Source organism: Abrus precatorius, unplaced genomic scaffold (assembly GCF_003935025.1).
Source record: "Abrus precatorius isolate BTA unplaced genomic scaffold, Abrus_2018 Scaffold11, whole genome shotgun sequence".
NCBI lineage: Eukaryota > Viridiplantae > Streptophyta > Magnoliopsida > Fabales > Fabaceae > Abrus > Abrus precatorius.
Genome location: NW_020874303.1, coordinates 11,823,676 through 11,849,358, shown reverse-complemented (window position 1 = coordinate 11,849,358; position 25,683 = coordinate 11,823,676). Strand labels below are relative to the sequence as shown.

The following is a 25,683-nucleotide window of genomic DNA, read 5'->3' as shown; positions in this document are numbered from 1 at the left end:
CCATGTCCAAATGACACAAGTCTTACATAATACAAACTTGTTACATAAAAAATTAATGAAAACAAGTAACATAATCACAACAACTCATTTTGCAATTCTAATTCCAGGTGTTGGCATAAATTGTGCAGCTTTTGCAAAGTCATCTCCCTTTTCATTTGGTGAAGATGGTGGTGGACTTTGCTGAGGTGATGTGGGAACATTTGCAACAGATGACCTTGTTGGTACTGACATGCATTGGCTGTCAACTTCAATTTATTGGTACTAATTGTTGTCATGATGTAGCATTGGACTTCTTCCAGCATTGTTAATATTGGTTTACACCTTGCATTTATAATCTTTGAGTTGAAGACCTTGCAATTATTGTTATAGATGTATCCATGCCACACACAAAACCTATGGTGTGCACTTGACATCACTTCTTGCAAAGCTAGAATCAAACCCTGCTGTAAAATATGAAGTTCATTTTAGTCCTTAATAGAATAAAAATCATGCAATTTAATCCCTAACTGATTTATTATTCATGCAATTAAGTCCCTGTCAATTCTAAGTAATGAGTAACTTCATCCTACGTAGATGTTTACTTTCCTGGAAAGAACCTTTGGTGCTATATAAGCTGGAGTTTCAACAGTTGATTTGGGTCGTGAATGAAGCAAAGACGACTAAACCACAAATAACAAACATTCAGAAATATAAAGGCTAAAGAACATATTATTAGAACATAGAAACTAGATGTTATTCAATCTAATACCTTGGAATAGCCAAAGTCACAAATTTTCAAGTAGGGTGCAGGGCTTCCATCTAAGAGGGTATTTTCTAGCTTCAAATCTCTGTGGCATATTTACTGCAAAAGAAGAGTAAAAGCATAGGTTCTCACTTTGTACAATTTTGACTACAGGAAGTCCAATAATTTTTCAAGAACTTGAGCATGATTATACCATGGCATAATAGTAATGGACACTAGAAATCAGCTGCTGAAATAAATATCTAGCTGGAACAATCAAAGGGGTAAATAAGTGAGATATGGCTACAATATTAATGGCACTAAAACCGAAAGAGTGAGATAAACCAGAAAATTCAAAGATCAACCTTATCTTCACTGAACCTTCTAGCATTGCATATCCTCTCAAATAGCTCTCTTCTAGCTACATATTCCATCACTATTGCTAAATGAGTAGCGGTAAAAACCACCTGCAAAATCAAAGCCCCATTGAAATGAGATCAAATAATTAGTTATATAGAGTATTTAATACAAAGTGATCCAATAGGTAAGCAAATAAAGTCCTTGCCTCCTTGAAACGAATTATATTGGGGTGATGAAGAGACCTGTGGTTGATAATCTCGCAAGCCACATTCTCATCAATCTGAAAATGGAAGACACGAGAAAAGCTTAAAATCGAATGTAAAATTTAATTGTCCGCATTTCAAAAATATTTTGCAATTTTAAAATAATTTATTGAATAAACAATGAAAGTCATGCATGCACATGGAAATATGGGTTAAACCATGTAGAAAGGGACAACTTTCATTAACATTATCTCCTTGAATTTTAAAAACCAAAAAGTCGTAAGAAACATAAGAGGACCATTGCCTACTAGGGACCACTTCCTACCATCCCTTGTTGTTTTCTCGATAACAAACAAAAAGCATTTTTCAATAACCACATTCACATTAATTAAGGAGAAAGAAAATAGCTAGGGTTCGTCGTCCCCAAAACATTGAACAGTTAGGGTTCTTCGTCCCCAAACCAAAAACATGACTCAATGAATTAAGAAATTTTTTTTACCGAATTCTCCATATGTTGGCCATTCTTCCACTATAACAAACTTCAATCTTTAAATATTTCACCCCTAAACACAACTATGTACAAAATTTGGGCGAGATTTTGCGTGGACTTAGGATAGGGTTCTTCGATAATAATGAGGAAAAATGTGATTCAATTTGGGCAAAAAGGGTTTCAATGATAATGACAAGTTTCGCAATAATTTGTGTCACGCCAGCTTCCAAAAATGACGTCGTTGTTGCCAAGTGGAATTCTAACGTAGCACTTAACGTGACAACTTAACCTTTTATGACGGTTTCTTAACAGGGTTTGACATCAGGAACTAAAATGCATGACGGAGAAGGAAGTTGGAGACTAACGTGATATTTTAAATGTATCAGGGACTAAAATGCTAGACTTAAACTCTTTCAGGGACTAAAATGAGGGTTTAGTCTTTTATATATATTTACACTAATTATGTTATTAATTGTTGTAGTTTAGCCGAAAGTTGTTATTAGTACATTATGGAGATATTCTATATAAAAAATTAGATATTTTTAGTACTTGGTTATGATATATGAAGCTGAATTTGAATTTAAAATTTAAACTTAGATATGAAGATTTGGAGTGATTCTGATTATGGATAAAACTAATTTGAAAAGATAGAGCTCAACCTACTGGAAACTCAAGACACAACCTATATAAAGAGGCCTTATGCTCCACATTTGACACTTCCACTTCTTTATGCACCTTCTTCCCCTTCTTAGTTCTAACCAAACTCATCTTTGAGAGTCATTGGAGACCATTGGCAAGGACGAAGGGCTTCTTCTTAGAGTCTAAGCAAGTGATTGAGTGACCTTCAGAGAACAAGAACTATCTTTGTCTTTTACCTTTTTACGTTTCTTTTGTTTGAGTTTTTCTTTATGGTTATGAGTTTATTTATCACGTTCTTCGTAGTTTATTTTGTTATGAGTAATTAAACCTATAACTAGGGTTATGGCAGATCCTACTGCAAACTTTGTATGGTTTTTACTTTTAATGTTGGTATTTATTTTCCTTTAATGTTTGGTTTTTATTCTATTGGATTATATTGTATATGTTAAGATTTGATCACCCTTAGCATCTCATAGTTAGTTGCATTGTAAGCGATCGTACCACATGTAATTAACGAACTATAGAATAAAATGAGATAAATGAGTTAGGTTAATCACACTTAATTACTTCTTTTCAGCAGTTATTGAATTAACAAACTCATAAAATCTTAATGCTTTCTCAACCAATTACCTTGCATGATCATTGAGGATGTTTGCTCAGGAAAAAGAATATTGATATTGCATAATTATTAGATATTAATAGAACTAATTATGAGTGGTTGGCAAATATTTGAATGCCAATACTTGGATTAAATTAATTAGAACATAAAGAAGTGTAGTAGGTGAATCATAAGTCCTAGGCTCATCTCATCCAATCTCTCTCATATGTTGTGTTATTGTTCTTTTAATTTATTATTAACATTAAGCTCTGTTTTTGATTCGTTACAATCTCATTACATTTAAATAATAAAATTAAGTTATTCTTGGTACTTGAAATAATCTCTGTGGGACGATAACTTGGGAACTCTTAATTCAAAAATCCTTTATTACTTTTTGATAGGTACACTTGCCTACCAACAATAATCATTATGCAAAATCCCAAGTTTATCTTCATGTCGCTAGTAAAGAATTGGGCATAAGCTGAAAATTAACATTTGAGAAATCTTCTAATATGTGTCAAGAATAACAAAAAAAGAGCCCTAAACCATGTGGAAGAAATGCAAGGGAACAAACTCCAAGAATAGATAACAGACATAGTGATAACTTGGGAAAAAGTGGGACTATTTGTTGTTTGTTGTTTAACCCAGCACTAGAAGTGGGACTGCTTGTTGTTTGCTGTTGAGTACCTATGCCCTCATTTGTTTGAATATGTCATTACTACAGTCAACAAAAATGGATCATAGACAGTATCATTTGATCATACCTCAAATTTTATATGTTGCACTTGTAGAAAATTTGAAACATTTGGCACTCTTTATTCCCATGCATTGAAGGTTTTTGAAGCAAATGATGTCAAGATTGTGCCTGAAAAATACATCATTAAGAGATGGACAAGAGAAGGTCGTTTTAGAATCATACACAATGTCAAAGGAATAGAGGATCAGGAGATACTAAACTTACTATCACAAGACGATATCGACAATTAGCTTCTAAAATGATTATACTTGCATCTGAGGTGTCTCATCAAATCACATAACTTCAATTAAATGAACAACATAATGACAGTCACAATAATGAGCTCCCTACATCAGTTATCAATGATGGTACACAACCAAAGAGTTTCAAGCACCATCCAAACATGAAGGGGAATAGGTATAAATAATTCAAAAGTTGGGTTGAGTTACAATGAAAAAGGAAAAAAATTAGTCTATTAAGAGCTCAATCCCAAAGGCAAAATTTTAAGGTACATATATTAATGCATTTATCAATAAAAAATAAAATTTCTCCATTATTATTTGTCTTGTATGTAATAATTTGTTAATATTTTTAGGAATATCAACTCACCCCCTTCTGAACCTTGTAATGTCCATTGTTTGGCACCTTCATCTTATCATTTTTCTTCATACTTTCAACAATCAATTCAGTTTTACTACATTATTAACAGTATATTAAAAAACATATAAAATTACAAACTTATTTTTCTTATTTGATTGATATTTTATTCAATTTTGTTTCTTTTTATAGGAACCTTTGGATGACATAACTTATTCAATATTTGATCAACTTTAAGAAATTTTTTATCTTTTTTGTATTTTGTACAATGTTCATTGTAATTGTAAAGCCCTGAATTTTTGTAATATTGATTATTGCTATGTATGTATATATGTAAATGTGAATAAATGTTAAAATTTGCACTTAAGTGCGTGATGAATATTGAATGATAATGTGTATGAATGCGTATGGATAAATATTAGATTATAAGAGTATATATATAGACATATATGTGTGTGTGTGTATGTTGAGAATGTTGGACTGTAGCAAGTTTATTGATGAAAAATTGGCTAAGTGTCTGGTGCAGGGTGTTCTCGTTGCAGCGAGCGATATCTCGTAGTAGCGAGAAGGCCCTGGGAGGAAGGCGTGAAACTGTCGCCTTCTCGCTGTAGCAAGAGGTCTCTCGCTGTAGTGATAAAACGACAGTTTGTGGTGCATTTCTAGGTGCAGTCTTGTTGTAGCAAGTTTCTGCAGAAACTAGGATGCAATTTTCTCTGAGATCTTCGTTGCACTGAGAGTGTCGCGACCAAAGGGGTATTTGAAGGGGTTAGGGTTGAAAAAATTCATTTCCCCTTTCCTCTTTTCAAAATATCTTCGATTCTCTCCACTCAAAACCCTATTTTACCGATTAAATTGCCTCCAAAACCATTCGTGAGCTAGATTGAAGGTTGGATTTGTGTTGTGAACTCTTGGAGGTGAGTTTTAATGGTTAGGGTTTCGATTTTCATCCTTCTTCTCTGTTTTCTGGATTCTCTTTGATTTCTCATCGAGTTTCCCATGCGTTTTAGGGACGAAATTCAGGTGGGGAACGTTTTCTACCGCTAAATCGTGTTGGGTCTTCAATCTGAGGTAAAGCGAATCTACCCTATCTCATTATGCTTGAAATTCATTTATATTGTTACTTGTGGAGTTGTGATTGAAATAGCACGTAGAAAGGTGTGCGTTTGGATGAAAATGATTGATTGTAATAGGGTATAGTGGAAATTTTATGTGGAACCTAGTATTATTGACATTGAAAAATGTTGTGTATGATGAACAAAATGATTGAAGGAAAATTATGATAAAAATTGTATGATTGAACCTTGTGTGGTGAATGTGGGCCTCCATGCCGTGTGTAAGTGTAATGTGAATGAAAATAGGTCGTGTGTTGTGTACTGCGAATGAATGTGGGCCTTTGTGTCGTGTGTGAATATGAATATTGTATGAAATGGAAATGTGTGTGAATGAAGCATGTTAACTACCGTTGTAATTATGCTATGAACGGTTCAGCGATACACTAGAGATGTTGAAGATGGGGACGATAGAAATACCTTGGGGAAGAGAAAGTGGAGGTGACACTAACAGTGATCGTGGGTGCACCACGGGCCACACACTCTCCTCCTGACTAGACCTCTGACCAACACTTTTGCCAAGCGACTCATGACCGCTTACGTGGTATTCATGAGGTGGGAGTAACTAGCGACCATCCATGGTGTGAATCTATGATCACAGTGCCACAGTGAGCGTGGCTGCATGCAGTGAGCGCACATATGTGTGTGTGTTGAACGTTGTTGGTGCAGTGAGTGCATCGGTTGTGAACTAAAATGGAAAGTATTATTTGTGATTGATTATGCTTGTGTAGAATGTGTTAGAAATCATGTGAGATGTGTGAAGTGAGACTCTATGTTTGTCTGTGTATGTTGGATAGTGTAGAGTACTTACCCTTACATTTATTTTTCAAGTGACCAAGATGATCAGCACCGGACTCAGTGAGAGAAGGATGAAACTGCTATAGGGCTCAGATTTTATTTCAAAAATGTGATGTATTTGGATTAATCTTGTAGCAGTTACTTGATCAAATTTATAAACTCTTACCATTCTAAAATACTTGTTGAAACTATGCTTGAGAAAGTCTATTTAAATTGAGAATTTTAATTGTTCCCATTTTGCAAAATTATTGTTATTTTTTACATTAAATTTAGGTGTTACAATTTTGGTACCAGAGCAGTTCATCCAAACCGGAGTGGGGCATCGAGCTAAAGCGTCCAAGCTGAGTGTTGATTTGTTTTGTTTACCTGAATTATAAATGTTGATATGGATCTAACATGTTAGAATGTGGTTTGTTGCATTGTAGTTAGCTTAGCTTAGAATGGCTGGTATAAGTAAAGGAGCAAGACATACTAATGACCTCATGGAGCACATGGCTCAAATTCTGGAAACCTTGGTGCATAACCAAGACAGAGCGCCGACTGAATATCGAGGGTTATCTGCCTTCACTAGGCAGGATTCTCCAAATTTTGAGGGAGGATTCAACTCCGAGGGAGCTCAAAGGTGGTTGGCGGATGTAGAAAAGGTCTTCAATGCAGTGGGGTGCCGTGAAGAGCACAAAGTTGCTTATGCCACATACTTGCTATGTGGAGAAGTGGAAGACTGGTGGAGATTTGCCAATCAAACCCTGTGATGAAACGAATTTAGCTACTTGTCATGCAAAAGATTGTCGTTAATCCTCATCAAATATGCAAGAAATGAATGCAATACTAGGGTGTTATCGTAGGTTGTCTCCAGGAAATTTTTGGTTGGGAACATACATCGAACAAGTGTAAACATGAATTTTAAAGCAAGTAAAATGGGGGGGGAATTTTTGTTAATTTCCAGATTTAAATCAAGAACGAAATGTGAATTAATGAAATTCAATCAATTAAAATGAGTAATTCCTAGTCAATCAATGAGTTCCATCATTATTCTTTCAAATGATTCAATAATCCCCTTTCTTTCCCTTGAATTAAGTTAATCTAACAAGCGAAAATTAACTTTAACATCCCAATTAAAATTAAGCATCTTAATGGGCTCCAATCTCTATTCCTAAGATTAAGCAACCTCAAAGATTAATCAAAATTAAGCAATTTTGAATTAGAATTTTGTTGGGTAATTTAGGGTTCATTAAGCAATGTTCCCTTCATGCAAATTCCATTTCATTCAAAGATTGGGGTCAATAAATTCAAGGAAAGATTTATATTGCAATTAATCCCAAGAATTCAAGATTCATTTGCATTGACTAGGAATTACAAGGAAGTTTAGCCCTCCATGTGGATGGGCTTCACAAATGAAAGAAAGAAATGCAAGAACGTAAGTAGCATTAATGTAAATTCAACAAAAATCAAAAGGAAAATTGGAAATTAAAACCTATAGAGGACCCTTGGCTCTCACCCAAGACTCCAATGTTCTGGGAAATTGTCTCAATTTGGCAAAGGAAAAATGTGTAAAGTGTAAAAAGTCCCGTACCCTAATTCCTAAAACCTATTTATATTGGATGCCATGTCAGCAAAGTGTCCACTTTTTGCTTTGAAAGTGTTCACTTTGGGCCAAAAGAGTGTCCACGCGCAGGATGAAAGGTTTGCTACTTCTCTAGAGTTGCCACTTTTTGTGCTGAAAGTGGCTACTCTGGTGCGCGTGGCCACTATTAGAGCCAATAGTGTCCACGCGCAGAAATGCTTCCCAAACGGCGTCCTGGAGATTCCTGGAGTGGTCACTATGAGAGGCAATAGTAGCTCGTTTGAATCCTTCAATTTCTAAACTTGCTGTAGTTGCCACTTTTGCTCTTGAAAGTGGCTACTTTGAAACCAACCTTCATCCAAGGGCCAAGATTTCTCAAAAATTAACTTGGGGACTCTGCAAAATTATTAAGAAAATTAAAATTGCAATCTATATCTATGTAATTAAATGCAAATTAACTAAAAATTAATAAACCTATGATTTTTACTCAAAATGTAATTTTTGTACTATTTACACTATATAAGTCTAATTTTTCTATTAAGGAAAACTAAAAAGACAAGTAAAAACATGATAAAATGTGGATTCATCACCCTGCCACAAGAAGGTGGCTATATACAATGGGAATCATTCAAGGTAATCTTCCTAGGGAATTACTTTCCCTGGGATCTGAAGAAGCAGAAGGCCTGTGAATTCCTTGAACTGAAGCAAGAAAACATAACAGTAGGGGAATATGCTGCAAAGTTTCAAGAGTTGATGAAATACTGGCCTCACTACTAGCATGGGGATAGAGAGGAAGATTTATGTGCTCAGTTTGAGCATGGACTGAGACCAGACATCTAAGTTGCAGTCAGTGTGTTCTAGCTGACATACTTGCCCACCCTAGTAAGCAAGAGTAGAATCTTTGAAGCCAACTCAAGGGGCAAGACCGTGGACACTATGGGGAGTGGTCCAATGAGACATGATAGAAGACCCCCTAGGTTCCCAAAAGGACCGTATTCAGGTTTGATTAATTCTCAGTCCAGAGGGAGTTCATCTCAAGAAAAGAGCAATGAGAGTGGCTTGGGATCAAGCTCTTTCAGAGGGGCCGATCAAATGCTTCAGGTGTGGAGGACCACACATAGTTAGGGACTGCCCACAGCCATAGATAACTTGTAGCAACTATGGGAAGTTGGGGCACACTGCTAATGTGTGCTGGCCGTAAAAAGGAGTGGCAGCTCGAGTACAGCCCAGAGGCCTGAATCTAGAGGAAGCACGGGGCTGAGTACAGGGCCGAAGTCGAGTATCCCTGAGAGATTCTTTGCTATAAGTGGGGCAAAGACTTCACAGTATGAGGATCTGATTAAAGGTAAATGCATTATTAAGAGTTGATTATTGGATGTGTTGTTTGATTCGGGCGCTACGTTCTCTTTTGTATTTGTGGACTCTGTGAAGAGTCTAGGTCTATATGTGACTAAATTGTTATGTAATGTTGTGGGGACTACCCCTATGGGTAAGCTAGTTGTGACATTGTGGGTGTGCTTGCGATGTTCAATAATGGTACATGGTAGGGAGTTTGAGGTGGACTTGATCTGTTTGCCTATATCCCAACTAGACGTGATTTTGGGGATGGATTGGTTGGCTGCCAACCATGTACTGTTGGATTGTAGAGAGAAGACCTTGATCTTCGACGTGACAATGGTGGAGGTTCCAAGGCTTATGAGCCAGGAAGCATGGGAGAACATGGTAAACACCAAGGCCTTTATGGTCATGTTCTCAATAGAGGCTGAAAGCGTGGTGGAGCCGGAGTATATCCCGGTGGCAAGGGATTTCTTGGAAGTTTTCCCTAAGGAAGTTTCTGAGTTACCGCCTGAGAGAGAGATAAAGTTCGTTATTGACCTCATCCCGGGGGCAAGCCCGATTTCTGTGGCACCTTATAGGATGTCATTGATGGAATTGGCAGAGGTGAAGAAACAAGTAGAGGAATTGTTGCAGAAGCAGTTTGTGAGACCGAGTATGTCACCATGGGAGCACCAGTGCTCTTGGTGAAGAAGATGGATGGGAGCATGAGGATGTGTGTGGATTACCAGCAGCTGAACAAAGTAACGATAAAGAACAAGTATCCACTTCTAAGGATCAATGATTTGATGGACAAGTTGAGGAGAGTTGTAGTGTTCTCAAAGATTGACTTGAGGTCAGGGTACCATTAGATCAGGGTGAAGGATGAGGATGTGCCCACGACAGCGTTCAAGACGCGGTATAGTCACTATGAGTATCTACTAATGCCGTTTGGAGCGACCAATGCGCTTGCGGTGTTCATGAATTACATGAACAACATCTTCCATGAATTTTTGGATAAGTTTGTGGTGGTGTTCATTGACGATATCCTGATTTATTCGAAGATTCTGAAAGAGCACACCGAGCACTTGAGGATTGTTCTGCAAATTCTAAGGGAGAGGCAATTGTATGCGAAATTCTCTAAGTGTGAGTTCTGGCTGTTAGAGATCCAGTTTCTGAGGCATGTAGTGTCGAAAGAAGCAATCATGGTAGACCCAACAAAAGAAGAAGCAGTAGCTAGGTGGCCGAGGCCGACAAATGTGACTGAGGTCCGCAGTTTTCTAGGACTATCAGGCTATTACAGGAAGTTCATGAAGGATTGTCAAAGATAGCGTTTCCTTTAACGAAGCTGACTCGCAAGGGCAGGGAGTTTAAGTGGACCAAGGGGTGTGAAGCAAGTTTCCTAGAACTAAAAATAAAGTTGACGTCAGCGCCTGTGTTAGTTATGTCCGACCCGAAGCGGAAGTTTGACGCGTACTGTGATGCGTTTGGACAGGGACTTGGGTGTGTTCTGATGCAAGATGAGCGAGTAGTTGCCTATGTCTCAAGGCAGTTGCGTCCTCATGAAGTCAACTATCCAGCTCACGACTTGGAGTTAGCCGCGGTGGTCTTTGCTCTTAAGGTGTGGAGGCACTACCTATATGGAGCGAGGTTTGAGGTATTCAGTTACCATAAGAGTTTCAAGTACCTGTTTGATCAGAGGGAGCTGAACATGCAGCAAAGAAGATAGATGGAATTTCTCAAGGATTACGATTTCACATTGTTTTACCATTCTGGCAAGGCAAATGTGGTAGCCAATGCGTTGAGCCATAAATCATTGCACTTGGCGGCAGTGATGGTGAAGGAGATGGAGTTAATTGAGGAATTTCATAACATGAACTTGGCCATGGAGGTGAGGCCGGGGAGCTTGTATCTTCGAACGACGACGATTCATAACGACTTCTTGATGTATGTTCAAGATGCGCAGCAAGGAGATGCTTTTCTGCAGGATATGATGAGGCAGAAGAATGAGGGAAAGAATTTGGAGTTCCACTCTGATAAGAATGGGGTGATTAAGTTCTGAAACTGAGTGTGCATTCCCTAAGTGAATAAGTTAAAGCAAATGATACTTGAGGAAACGCATAAGAGCAGGATGAGTTTTCAATCCGGCGCGACCAAAATGTATCAAAATCTCTGGAAAAGTTTTTGGTGGAATGAGATGAAGAGAGATGTGGCCGAATATGTGGCTAGATGCTTAACTTGTCAGAAGGCAAAGGTAGAACACCAATGTCCACCTAGGTTGCTACAACCATTGGAGATCTCTGAGTGGAAATGGGATAATATTTCCATGGACTTTGTTTCTAGGTTACTGAGGACCAGGAACAACCATGATGCCATTTGGGTGATAATGGATCGATTGACTAAGGCTACACACTTTCTCCCGATTAATATGAAGTATAAGTCAGAAAGGCTTGTGGACTTGTAAGAAAGATAGTCAGGCTGCATGGAGTGTCGACCAGTGTAGTATCTGATAGAGATCCAAGGTTTACCTCGAGGTTCTGGGAGAGCCTGTAGAGGGCGTTGGGCACTAAGTTGAAGCTTAGTTAGGCGTATCATTCGCAAATCGACGGTCAGACAGAGAGAACCATCAAGTCCCTGGAGGACTTGTTGAGAGCCTGTGTGCTTGAGCAACAGGGGACTTGAGAGGAATGTTTGTCATTGGTGAAGTTCACGTATAATAACAGTTATCACGCCAGCATTGGAATGACGCCATTTGAGGTTTTGTATGGGCGGAGATGTAGGACTCCTTTGTGCTGGTATGAGAATGGAGAGGCTACTTTGTGTGCACTGGACATGATCCAGAAACAGAATGAACAGATCAAGATGATCAAAGTGAAAATAAAGGTTGCACAGGATAGACAAAAGAGCTACTATAATAAGAGGAGGAAGTCGTTAGAGTTCCAGGTGGGTGACCATGTGTTTTTTAAGGTCTCACCTTTGATCGAAGTTGGGAGAGCTCTGAAATCTTGAAAGTTATCTCCTAAGTTTATTGGACCATTCGAAGTGCTGAGTAGAATTGGTCCTACATCATACCAGATAGCGTTGCCTCCGAATTTCTCGAATCTACATCTAGTGTTCATGTGTCATAAGTTAGGCAGTATGTGTCGGACCCTTCTCATGTGATCAATTTTGACCCAGTTTAAGTGAGAGAAGACTTGTCTTATGACATGTATCCGGTGAGGATAGCGGATCATCGTGTTAAACAGCTGAGAGGCAAAGAGATCTCATTGGTGAAAATGATATGGAGCTCAAGTGATGAGGGAGATGCCACATGGGAAATGGAGAGTAGAATGAAAGAATTGTATCCGAGATTGTTTGTGTAATCTGTGTGTTTTGTTGAATTTTGGGGACAAAATTCGCTAAAGGAGGGGAGAGTGTAACGTCCTGAATTTTTGTAATATTGATTATTGTTATGTATGTATATATGTAAATATGAATGAATGTTGGAATTTACACTTGAGTGCGTGATGAATATTGAATGATAATGTGTATGAATGCGTATGGATAAATATGCGATTATAAGAGTATATATGTGTGTGTGTGTGTGTGTGTGTTGAGAATGTTGGACTGTGGCTGGTTTATTGATGAAAAATTGGCTAAGTGTCTGGTGCAAGATGTTCTCGCTGCAGTGAGAGATATCTCGCTGTAGCGAGAGGGCCCTAGGAGGAAGGCGTGAAACTGTTGCCTTCTCATTGTAGCGAGAGGTCCCTCATTGTAGCGAGAGGTCCCTCGTTGTAGCGATAAAACGACAGTTTGGGTTGCATTTCTAGATGCAGTCTCGCTGTAGCGAGAATGTCTTGCTGTAGGGAGATTCTGTAGAAACTAGGATACAATTTTCTCTGAGATTTTCGCTGTAACGACAAAGAGCGTCGTTGCAGCGAGAATATTTCATTGTAGCGAGAATGTCGCGATCAAAGGAGTATTTGAAGGGGTTAGGGTTGGGAAAATTCATTTCCCCTTTCCTCTCTTCACAATCTCTTCGATTCTCTCGACCTAAAATCTTATTTCACCGATTAAATTGCCTCCAAAACCGTTCGTGACCTAGATTGAAGGTTGGATTTATGTTGGAAACGCTTGAAGATGAGTTTTAATGGTTAGAATTTCAATTTTCGTCCCTCTTATCTATTTTTTGGATTCTCTTCGATTTCTCATGGAGTTTCCCATGTGTTTTTGGAACAAAATTCAGGTGGGAAATGTTTTCTACCATTGATCGTGTTGGGTCTTCAATCCGAGGTAAAATGAATCTACCGTATCTCATTATGCTTGAAAATTTGTTTATATTGTTACTTGTGGAGTTGTGATTGAAATAGCTTGTGCGTTTGGAAGAAAATGACTGATTGTAATAGGGTAAAGTGGAAATCTTGTGTTGAACCTAGTAATATTGACATTGAGAAATGTTATGTATGATAAACAAAATGATTGAAGGAAAATTATGATAAAAATTGTATGATTGAACCTTATGTGGTGAATGTGAGCCTCCATGCCGTGTGTAAGTGTAATGTGAATGAAAATGGGCTGTGTGCCGTGTATTGCGAATGAATGTGGGCCTATATGCCGTGTGCGAATATGAATATTGTATAAAATGGAAATGTGTGTGAATAGGGCATGTTAAATGCCGTTGTAATTATGCTATAAATAGTTCAACGATACATTAGAGGTGTGGAAGATGGAGACGGTAGAAATACCTCGGGGAAGAGAGAGTGGTAGTGACATCAACAGTGAGCGTGGGTGCACCACAGACCACACATTCTCCTCCTGACTAGACCTCTGACCAACACTTTTGCCGAGAGACTCGTGACCACCCACATGGTATCCGTGAGATGGGGATAACCGGCGACCATCTATGGTGTGAATCTGTTATCACAGTGCCACAGTGAGCATGGCTACATGCAGTGAGCGCACGTGTGTGTGTTAAACGTTGTTGGTGCAGTGAGTGCATCGGTTGTGAACTGGAATGGAAAGTATTATTTGTGATTGATTATGCTTGTGTAGAATGTGTTAGAAATCATGTGAGATGTATGAGGTGAGACTCTATGTTTGTTTGTATGTGTTGGATAATGTAAAATATTCACCCTTACATTTATTTTTCAAGTGACCAAGACGATCAACACTGGAATCAGTGAGGGATGGATGAAACTGCTATACGGCTTAGATTTTATTTCAGAAATATGATGTATTTGGATTAGTCTTGTAACAGTTACTTGATCAAAATTTGTAAACACTTATCATTCTGAAATACTTTTTGAAACTATGCTTGAGAAAGTCTATTTAAATTAAGAATTTTAATTGTTCCCATTTTGCGAAATTATTATTATTTTTTAAATTAAATTAAGGTGTTACAGTAATCATGTGTAATTTCCCTTATAAATGCAATTTCTAACATTATATGATGAATATAATATATTGCATTTATTTCTATCATGTTTTGCTTTGATGCTCACTTTTTGATACGTTTTTTTTCTTTTTCAATTTCTGCAATATTCGCTAAAGCTTTCCAACTTTCGCTTAAGCTAACGTTATTTGCTTAAGCTATTTTTATTATGCTTAAGCGAATATGAACTCTAAAAATTGATGCTTTCTATTCAATTTTCGCTTAAGCTTTTTATAATCGCTTAAGCGAATAAAACTTTATCTTAAGCTATGTAAGATTAGCTTAAGCTATCTGTAGTCGCTTAAGCGAATCTAAACTCTGAAAATGGGTGCTCTTTGTCCACTTTTTGCTTGGATTCGCTTAAGTTATTTTTAGTTACTTAAGTGTGATGCATTTTTGAAAATTATGTCTATTTTTCGCTTCAGCCTATTATTTTCGCTTAAGCTATTGTTTGCTTAAGCCAATTATTTTACTTTAAGTGAATATTTTAAATATTTTCTCTTCCTTGATTTAAAATTCACTCAAATCATTTTGTTACGTACTTAAGCAAAAATCATATATATATTCGCTTAAGCGGACCATTTTTGCTTAAGCAAAAAATAGTCTAGACATTCAATTTTTAGATATATTGGAGATAATTTGAATCCAAAATTGTGTAACACCTAAGTTACACTATGTATTTTGTATAATAGTCAATTGATGTATGATCCTCATAAGTAGTTTTCTAAATTTATACTCATGTTATTTTCATAATAATTTCATCTTAGTTAATTTTAAATATTCATAAATATAATAAAATAAATTAATAGATCAAATTTGTAAATTTGAGCATTACAAAATATGTCAGAGCAAGAGTTTTTTTAATTTTTATCAAGCTAAAATTAAATTTTAGCAATTTTATTTTTCGTTACAAGTCATTTGCATGTTTCAATTCAAATTTATTTCAACTTTGCAAAAGAAATATTTTTAACGATAGGTAACCTTTTTAAACTATTGTATCACGGTCTAGTAGAATTATCTGTCCTTCCCAGTATATAATTAGACTCTTAAATCTGATCTTAGTTTTCGAAGACCAATTTTCAAAACAAAATAGATTTTCTAAATTGTTCCCATCTTGAATAAAATTAGTGAGACTATTTTTCCAATATTGTTAATGAAACTTGATTTGCTCTCGTTGGGACACCTCTAGGCTCATTGTGACACCATATAAAACACACAACAAAGAAGTTTAAAAATATACTGTAGGTTAATTAGGCATTTAGGATATAATGACGAGAAAAATATTAACCATTTGCATCTTTTGTTACTATTGTAGGATGAGCTGAATATTTCATTAAATAAAATTTCGTATCATGAGTGCTTACAGCCATGAATTGAGCATATTACAATGTCAACTACATTCTAGTCTGACTTATGCAGGTTATGGAGTATATACAAAGAAGCAGATGATAAGAAAATACAAACTGAATAACTTAGTAAATCTAATCCTGTGGCAATGGTAACCATTTTGCTCCTCTCAAACATCTTTACGAGAAGAATCATGACAATAACATGTCCCACCTTTGTCTTCAATTCATCAAGTGAGCTAATTTTCATCCATTTAGGTCTCTCCTAAGAAAAAAAAGAATTTATACATGTTCACTTTCTTTTCCAATATGTTAGAATCGGTCAATTAATAAAACGGAAAGTGGTTAACAGTTTACATTGAATGATGTTAGGAGATAGAGTATATATTACAACTCCTATCTAAGTGATTTTTTTGTCTAATGTATCCTTATGATTAATATAGTTATAAGAGGGGGAAAATGATTATTTTAAACAAAAGTCACTTAAATAGGAGTGGGAGTGGCAATAGACACCCTAGGAGATAACTTGGGAAAGAATAATCATGAAATGAAAGATGGTGGATTCTGAGAACTTTATTAGACAATAGTTGGAGTTCTACCTATGAACACAAGTTAGAAAATATAGAAAACTAATTTCTATATATACGTATGTTTAATGGATATATATAGGGTAAATAGATGTATGACAATTTGTTTTAATTTATATTAAACTATGTAATATATCAACTACATATTATATAGGTACTTATTGCTTTATGCCTACTCATGTTAAAATGTACAAGACTAGTTTGAAACTATTATTTCATTATTATGTCTTAACAAATTTTATATTTGAAATAATTGGATTATGAGATCTTTATGAAACAATAACTCAGTTTGGGTAAACTTACAGAGAAGACCTTATACAAGAAAAAATTCAGTATAAAAAATAAATAAAACTCCTCGCACAAAATAAAAACAACATATTTCTTCAAATTTTAGAGAAATTAAACGAGAGAACTTCTTAAAACTTCTCTAAAAGTGGAGAAGTATAAGTTGATTATAGCTTATTAAAAAAAATTTATTCATTTTTTATACTAATTTTTTCTCTCATAAGTTAAAAACAACATATCTCCTCAAATTTTAGAAAAATTAAATGAGCGAGCTTCTTAAAACTACTCAAAATATAGAGAAGTATAAGTTGATTATAGCTTATTAAAGAAATTTTATTAATTTTTAGTACTAATTTTTTCTCCTATAAGGACTTCTCTAGTAAACACCCAAATTGGGTCAATATCATTTAGGTGGAGAAGACTCAACATGAAAAATGTGTGTAGATTACAAGGCCTTAAATAAGGCAACTATTCCTAATAAATTTCCAATCCCAGTGATAGACGAATTTCTGGATGAACTGCAAAGGCCCCATTATTTTTCCAAACTAGATTTAAAATCCTGTTACAACTAGATTAGAATGAAGCTGGGGGATGCTGAGAAGACAAGCTTTCAAACCCATGATGGGCATTACGATTATTTAGAAGCCTTATGGCCTCACCAATGCTCCATTAACCTTCTAGACTGCTATGAATGAGATTTGTTTAGGCCATCCCTCATAAAGATATTGCTGGTAATTTTTTATTTTTCTTTTTTTACTTTTTATCAAGTCAGAGGTGGCAGCAACATTTGCATCATCTGGAAATTGCTTTAATGGTGTCACAGCAGAATCACTTCAGGCTAACCAAAAAAGATATCAATTTGGCAAGCAAACTATAGCATACTTGGGTCATTTAATATCAGGTAAAGATGTTGCTATGGACCCTGAGAAAGTGGGCTATTCCTGAGTGAAGGGGGGTCAGAGGTTTTCTCAGGCACACTGGATATTTTCGCAAGTTTGTGAATGAATATGCAAAAAAGTGGCAAAACCATTAACAGAATTGCCCAAGAAAGAAGGGTTCAAATTGGGGGAAGATGCACAGCGAGTTTTTGAGACTTTAAAAAAGATAACATTAACCCCTGTGTTGTCATTATCCATGTTCTCTAAAGATATTTGACTGTGATGCTTCAGGAAGGGGAATCAGTGCAGTGTTGATGCAAGAGGGTGAACCAAATGCTTATTTTAGTAAGTTGCTATCAGACGGAGCATTACCTAAATCAGCTTATGAGAGTGAGATCATGATGTTAGCACTAGCAATTCACCATTACAGAACTTATTTGCTAGGAAGACAATTTAGAGTATTTACAGATCAAAGAAGCCAAAAGTTCTTACAACAGCAGAGGATTTCTACTCTAGATCAACAGAACTGGATGGTGAAATTAATGGGGTACCAGTTTGACATTTTTCACAAACCTGGTTGTGATAATGGGGCAGCTTATGCCCTCTCTAGATCTCATGGGGAGGCCAAATTTGCTTCTTTATTCTCTTTTCCCATCTAAATTGAAGGGCAGGAATTGAACCATGGGGTATCTCATGATCCACAACTGCGAAAGATCGTTGCTGCCATACAGACCTGGGTTTTCACTGTATCAAGGAGTGTAGTACCACAAAAATAGGTTCGTAATACCTGCTAAATCTCCATTGATTCCAACTTTAATGCCAGAATTTCATACCACACCAAAAAGGGGGCATTTGGGATACATCCAAACTTGCAAAAGGTTGCCTATGAATCTGTCTTATCTCGGCATGAAAAGGCAGGTGCAGGAATTTGTGAAGAATTGCAATGTATGTCAGAAACAACATTACTCAGCTTTATCACCCAGAGCTTTTTGCAACCATTGGAAATTCTTGAGACTGTATGGGAGGATATTTCAATGGACTTCATCATAGGATTACCAAAATCAATTTTAGTGAGGTTGACAGGCAGTCCAAGTACTCACATTTTATCTTTACTCAAACACCCTTAGACACCCAAGAACATTGCAGAAATTTTTGTAAGGAAGATAGTGAGGTTGCATGGAGTTTCAAAATCAGTACCGAGTGATGGAGATCTTATTTTTATGAGTAGATTTTGGCAAGGAATTATCAGGTTATGTGGGACAAAATTAAAGATGAGTTCGGCTTATCACCCTGAAACTGATGGGCATACCAAGGTTATCAATATATGCTTGGAGGCTTACTTGAGATGTTTCACAGCAAAGTAACCTCATAGTTAGACCATATGACATAGGATATATATATATATATAATCTCATTCACAGTTGGTACATCAACCTTCTTTTGTGTTTAATTGAATTGAATTGGACCACTTTTGCTTTATGAGTCTTAGTTAGGCCTAAATTCAATTATTTTAGCATAGTGCATATTCTTACATTATAGTATTTGGGTTATAACTTGGGCTTTAGACCTCGTTTAAATGTGATTCTTGTTTCGTAAGAAAGCTAAGAGATTGCCTACAACTCTCATGAAGAAGTCAGAGGCAGGCTGAATCCTAACGTCCAGAGTCAGAATTGGGCCTGAACCAGAAGAAGAAAAGGAGGAAAAAGCAGATTCTGACCAGCATGCAGTGTTTGGAGCATATCTTGGTCTACAAATATCCAATTGGACTCGTTCCAATGGTATTTGAAAGCTAATATTCAAGGCTTTAATTCATCTTTAGAGCACAAAGCCAAACGAACGCAAACTTTGGACCAAAATAACGAAGCAAGTTACAAATTTGTTCTAGAAGATTAGGTAGTTACCATTTAGCACATCTCTTTTTTTAGATTATGGTACCTTTCAAATTTTAAATTTAGTGCAATCTTGTTTTTGAATTTTTTATAAGATTACTTATTATTAGGATTATGGTTTTTATTATCTTCTATTTTAAATTTTGAACCAATTAAAAGAAGATAGGGAGAACATAGAGAGACACATTGACAGATTTAATTTCAATTTGAATTTTCATTTTTCTTTTGCATCTTCTTCTTTATTCCCTCAACTCAAGATTTTTGTGCTCTTCCACTTATGGTGGAGTAGTTTCATTATCTAATTCAATGATCAAGCACAACATTCTTGAGAATGGTTTGGAATGTTTATTTCAATTCAGATTTTCTATTTTCTTCTCTAATCTATTTAATTTTATTAAGTGAAAGTTTTTGTTCTAACTTTATTTGAGAAGTGGTTGATTCATTATTTTTCAGTTGAAGTGTATGAGTCAATTTTAAGAAATTAAAGTTAATTAGGTGGTATGACAAAATTAACATGTTTTGATAGAATTTTAGAAGTTTCTGAATTATGAATGATATTGTGTTAGTCAAATGCGTGAAAGTTTTCATATGATTTTTAGGTTTGGATTAAGGTTTCATTCGAATTCAAGTTTTTAACCTCCAAATTAGAATATTATTAATTTTGGATTCAATGATTGAGTGTTGTTGTTTTTCTTTTGATTCTTGAATTAGGTATTGTCATTAATTGATTAGTACCTCTCCCCCGGCTCATCTTACGCTCTAATTTAATAAATTGTTTTGGTGATCCTTGAGAGATGACTCTAGTTACTTGCCTCATGCTATAGTAATTAGATTTTTATTATTTTGATCTGCATATGGCCGTAGATCACCATACTTGGGCTGAATTGTGGTACAATGCCACATTTTACACATTCATTAATACAACAACATTTGAAGTTGTAAGATAGAACTGGATTAAATTATAGAAAGAAAAGTTTCTATTAATAGAAAAAAGAATGCAAACGATTCCCCAAGACTTTCTAGAGGCCTGGACTCTCCACAACAAATTGTATTTCCTCTCAAATCATCAGATAAAATCTTCCTCTCAACCCCTTTTTGTATTTATAGGCAACATACCATATTCAAACTACCTCACCTAACAAACTAAGTAAACCACTAATACAACTATGGATAACTAAGTAATCTATTTAAACTAACTACTAATGGGGCTTACATAACATGGTATGTAGGACGAAACCACCAGCAGTCCACCCACAGTTCATAAATTTATACCAGGGGAAACAAGAGTGGAAGAAGTATCTCGAGAGTTAAACAACAGGGATGAGGCATTTAGACAGGCTAAATTTCATTTAAATAAAAGCCCAGTACCAGATGAAGAGAGAAATTGATAAGCATTGGAGGGATGTGAATTTTGAAGTTGGAGAAACACTAGCAAGAATGATTGATCTGAAATTAGCACCTCGGTTTGACGGACCAATACCATTACAAATTACAGCTAAGGTAGGAGTAGTCTCTTAAAAATTACAAGTGCCAGATTCCTCTAAAATTCATCCAATATTCATGTATCGCAAATAAAAAGGCAGTGGGAAATAGTCTTGTCATTTCCACCTTGCCTGAAGGCATGAATGCTGAAATGGGAGAGATGGTTGAACCAGACCAGGTACTAGGAGTAAGGAAAGAGTGTAGGCACAGGAAAGACCATTCAATGGTTAAAACAGTAGAAAGGAAAATCAGTTGAAGAGCTACTTGGGAAGATGATTTTGCCATGAGAAGCCAATTTCCCACATGAACTTTTGGGTAAGCTCAATAAGGGCCCAAGGATTAGGAAAGTTAATACTAGAAACAAAAAAGGGACATGAGGCAGCCAACAGGCAGAGGAGGCAGTTATGCAAAAGGAAGATTCTGTTGCAGCTGTAATGAGGATTGAAAAAGGAATTGATGGTCCTAGGGAGGGGCGTTAAAACAATTGAGTAGCAGCCTGAGGTTTGGGAGCTGAGGTATTTTCACTTGAGATTCCTTTTTTCCTTTATACTTTCTAAATACTGAATTCTGAATGTTTCATCAGATATCATTATACTGCTCATAATAAATATAAGAAAAACAAGGTAATTATCACTGTTCTAGATCCGAGTGTTCATGATTACCTTCAAAGCAAACATTCCAAACAGTGAGGATCCTTTAAGGGCACGGTCTACAGCAGGTGGCACATCAGGGGTTACATTGCTTATGAACAATCCATATAAGCCCATACCAAAAATCAACATAACCGTACCCGCAAGATAAACATCTGCACAGGAGATTCATACATTTTATTGGGTGGAAAAGAAAAAAAGGATAAATGCAAGTAGTAAACATAATCTCATCAGAAACTGAGACCAACAATGGATGTAACTAGAGAAAGAAGTACTTCCCAATGAAACTGTAAATATCAATATACTACTTGCATGATGGATACCACCTTTATGGGTTTGGAAATATGTCAGTTAATGATGATTTAATGTTCTTTCTTATACTGATGGAGAATGGTCTTCAATATAAGTTTGAAAATTTAAAGCAATATATATATATAATACTAAGGATTTGCAATGTTACTTTCATTTTACTTCAGTGCTTTCATATTCCAAGTTAGACTAAATAAAAAGAAAATCTTGACAAAAGAAAACTGTAGCTAGAGTATGCCTGATTAGTGATAAATTACCAATTGCTTCAACTAGCCGTAGAACCATCTGTCCAGTGTGGACTCCTTTGACACAGCTTGTCCAATAGACTTTGTATGCATCAATAATATAAATACAACCCTAAAATGATCCAGCATAGTCAGATATATGTAGGCTTATTCATGACATGATGAAGTATATTAACATGAACCCAGCTACTGTTTCACACTTCCACCCATACAGATAAGAAAACCATCTGAAGGAAAACAGGATTGTAAATAATCAGCGGAATCAATAAAAAAATAAGACAAATGATTTTACAGCTCATACAACTACAAATTGACTACTCTATAGGTGTTGAAAGAATGTGACCCTAGTAGCAACAGTCAGACCATTGGAGTTGTCACATGACACAATGGTGAGTTTCAAGTTGTGGAATCAGCCACTTGCAAATGCAAGTTAAGGCTCCACACTATAGACACAGTAGGTTCAACAACTCAATAGCCTTATAGCACTAGCCTGCTCTTTTTATAAAAGATATTGGAAGTTGGGAGACCATACATTTAGAAAGCACAAGAGTGACCCTGCCAAGGAACCTCCAATAGCAAGTAGTGCCAAGAAGCGGAAGTCAAAAATGACCTGCTCAACAGAACGTGAAAGCTTTCAATTAGAAAAGAGAATACATGTTAAAATATATCCTTTATTATCTACAGAATAACAAAGGATAAAAAAAATAGTTATTATTACAAAAGCATGGGAGTTTTTCATGCTCCAAACTACTTTTATCAATGCCAGCTTGTAGCTCAATTGGCATCGTCACTTCAATGTGATGAAAATGTTAAAGGATCCTCTACCAGATCATCTATTCCCTTCCCCATGCTTGCACCTCCAATGTAACCTTCAACGAAACACTTTGATCGAATGTTTACCTTTATCTTCCATTTAATAAAAGTTATGTCCTTCAGTGTATTTCACTAGTTAAAGTCTAATGATAATATTCTTTAAATAATCCTAATTATTACTCCCTTCGATCCTTTCTATAAGAAACAAAATGGAACATTTTCTTAATCCTTAGATTCAAGATGTATTAATTGTTAAATATTTTTTATACCCTTCTTTTATTAGTGTCATTAAATATACAAATTAATAACTACACCATTTAATATCATAGGTATTTTGAGAATAAAATTTATATTTATAAAAAAAATAACAAAATTAATTACTTTTCTTAGTCTTAGTGATTTAGTCTTTTGTTTCTTATAAAAAAGACGGAAGAAGTATTATTATTATTATTATTTCATTTGATATATTTAATCATAAATGATTTATTCAAGTCAAGCTACAAGTTTCTGATAATTAAGTTATATATGATCTCAATATCAACACATAAAGAATCTCAGCGCCATATAACATCTGTTATTTATTAAACACAATTATTTTTTTTTATCAGACTACCACAGGTTTCTGATCAAAATTCAGATAAACTGGAGCTACTGAAATGAATGTATTGGTAGCTATAATATATTATACACACATAGACAGGAAAGTTTAATAGATCCATTATTAGGTCACAGTAGCAGTGCATACGATTTGATTAAACTATTTTCACAGAGAAAGCATCCCTTGACCAAAGATTGACAGCGTAAGAAGTAATGAAGATGAAGTACACAGTTTCCAATTATTTAAGGCCTTGTAACCACAGTTATTCCTCTCTGATTTATTTTTTATTTTGAAATTTGTATATTTTGATCCGTTAAGGAAACTATCCTCAGCTATGTCTCAGCTCTACATGTCAACAGAATAATAATAATAATATATATATATATATATATATATATATATATATATATATATATGATAGCCGAACCCTCGTGACGTAAAAATAAGATTAAGACCACAAGTTACTTAAGAAAAAAAGATATAAGGAAAACGTTGTCATCGATGGAAATATTTCAGACATAAATTGGAGATAAACGAATGGAGTGACCAAAATACCCTTTCAATGGAAGACTCAGTAGCTCGAACGATCCTAACAATAGGGTTGCCGTTGGGGTTGGTGAGTGCATAGTTGAAGCCAGGATCAGGAGGCCTAGACTCAACGAAAGGAGTGGATGAAGATGTGTTAGAAGTAGCAGCAGCAGTAGATGGAACACTTTGTGATGATTTAGATTCAGCAGAGGACGAGGACGAAGAGCTTAAGGAAGCAAAAGCATTGGGATGGGACATTCGACGAGGAAAATGTAAGGGAGGGTGGAAAAGTGAGGGAGAGATGAAGGAGTAAGTGCAGCAGAGAGCCATTGAATACGACGAAGGAGCGCAGGATTGGACTATAATTCAATTGTACTTGTCAACTTTGCCTGTTATATCTCAGTGAGGAGAGGATGATGATATCCACACGTGGGAAACAACCATTTTCGTCTCCTGCTGCGCCATCAAAATATCTTTTTAAACGTGTTGTGATTTCATCACTATTTTTCCTTTTTTCCAAATAGTTAAAACGGAAATGATAGTTGTGAAATTTTCCAGAAAAATTATTAGAAAAAAATATAGAAATAGATCCAGGTCTATTTATTTATCCAAATAAATTTAAATACTGTAACAATAATTTTGCTACTCAGAAAACTGAATTCTGATTTGGCTTTTTTTTTTTTCAATTTTAAATTTTCTTTTATGTTTTTATTTAATAAAATAAATATTATTATTTAAATTATATTTATATATTCATATTTTATTAAAATAAATATTTAAAATATGGTATTCTAATCAATATTTATAAATATTTTTTAATTATATATAGTAAAATAAGTTTTATTATTTGAATTATGTTTATATTTTTATATTACTTGAAATGAATAAAAATAATTATTATATTTTAAAAACTAATTAAAATAATTAAATAATAAGTAAATTATTTTAGATAATTTTTAAAAATTAATTAAAATATTTAAATAATAAGTATATTATTTTAGATAATAATGTTAATGCTTAAATTATTTATACATAAAGAATAATAATTATATTTTAAAAATTAAATAAATATATTAAATATTATTCTGTTTATTTATTTATTTAAATATATAATTTTGATTTAACATTTTTAAATATTAGTATGATAAAATGATATTTTGAATAAAATTTTTATTTTAATTAAATTAATTTTTTTTAAAATGATATTATTTAATATTATAATTTTTAATATCCTAAATCCTAAAACTTTACTATTATAATTTTTAATAAATTTTATTTTAGAATAAAAAAATTATTTTTAAAAAGTAAATAAAATATTAAATCATAAGTTAATTATTTATACTTGAGACAAATATTTTAAAATTAACATTTTCATATTACTAAAGTAACATTGATGAAGACAAAGTGCATTAATAAAGATAATAATAAATTGATAACAATGTTAATAATTAACTATCTTCGTAATGGTGGTCAGTTTTACAATGAAGGCGACGTCTGTAACGTAGTGAGTTTCGTCGTTGTGGTTGTTGCTTTG

General features: G+C 35.0%; 2 protein-coding genes and 1 pseudogene across 2 annotated transcripts; 1 reads left to right on the top strand and 2 right to left on the bottom strand.

Annotated features, from left to right (window-relative positions):
• Window positions 1-84: 84 nt before the first annotated feature.
• On the bottom strand, window positions 85-4,416 carry LOC113855629 (annotated as a pseudogene).
• Window positions 4,417-11,287: 6,871 nt separating this feature from the next.
• Window positions 11,288-12,138, top strand: LOC113855628. The gene is made up of 2 exons (XM_027487260.1): window positions 11,288-11,589; window positions 11,853-12,138. Exons 1-2 carry the CDS (start codon window positions 11,288-11,290, stop codon window positions 12,136-12,138), a joined length of 588 nt encoding a protein of 195 aa, XP_027343061.1.
• Window positions 12,139-15,807: 3,669 nt separating this feature from the next.
• Window positions 15,808-24,601, bottom strand: LOC113854541. The gene is made up of 5 exons (XM_027485573.1): window positions 24,177-24,601; window positions 22,743-22,820; window positions 22,223-22,322; window positions 21,669-21,811; window positions 15,808-16,150 (listed from the first exon to the last, which is right to left on the bottom strand). Exons 1-5 carry the CDS (start codon window positions 24,477-24,479, stop codon window positions 15,941-15,943), a joined length of 834 nt encoding a protein of 277 aa, XP_027341374.1. The 5' UTR covers window positions 24,480-24,601; the 3' UTR covers window positions 15,808-15,940.
• Between the last annotated feature and the right edge of the window lie 1,082 nt (window positions 24,602-25,683).

What these genes read in the sequence shown, in the direction of transcription:
- LOC113855628 (XM_027487260.1), top strand. Translation starts at nt 11,288, where the DNA reads ATGTATCAAAATCTCTGGAAAAGTTTTTGGTGGAATGAGATGAAGAGA. An exon ending in TCAGAAAGGCTTGTGGACTT is followed by an intron (nt 11,590 to 11,852) that starts GTAAGAAAGATA and finishes GTATAATAACAG; the next exon opens with TTATCACGCCAGCATTGGAA.
- LOC113854541 (XM_027485573.1), bottom strand. Translation starts at nt 24,479, where the DNA reads ATGGCTCTCTGCTGCACTTACTCCTTCATCTCTCCCTCACTTTTCCAC. An exon ending in ACGGCTAGTTGAAGCAATTG is followed by an intron (nt 21,812 to 22,222) that starts GTAATTTATCAC and finishes TCTCCTGTGCAG; the next exon opens with ATGTTTATCTTGCGGGTACG. An exon ending in TTGGAATGTTTGCTTTGAAG is followed by an intron (nt 16,151 to 21,668) that starts GTAATCATGAAC and finishes TTTTTTTCTTAG; the next exon opens with GAGAGACCTAAATGGATGAA.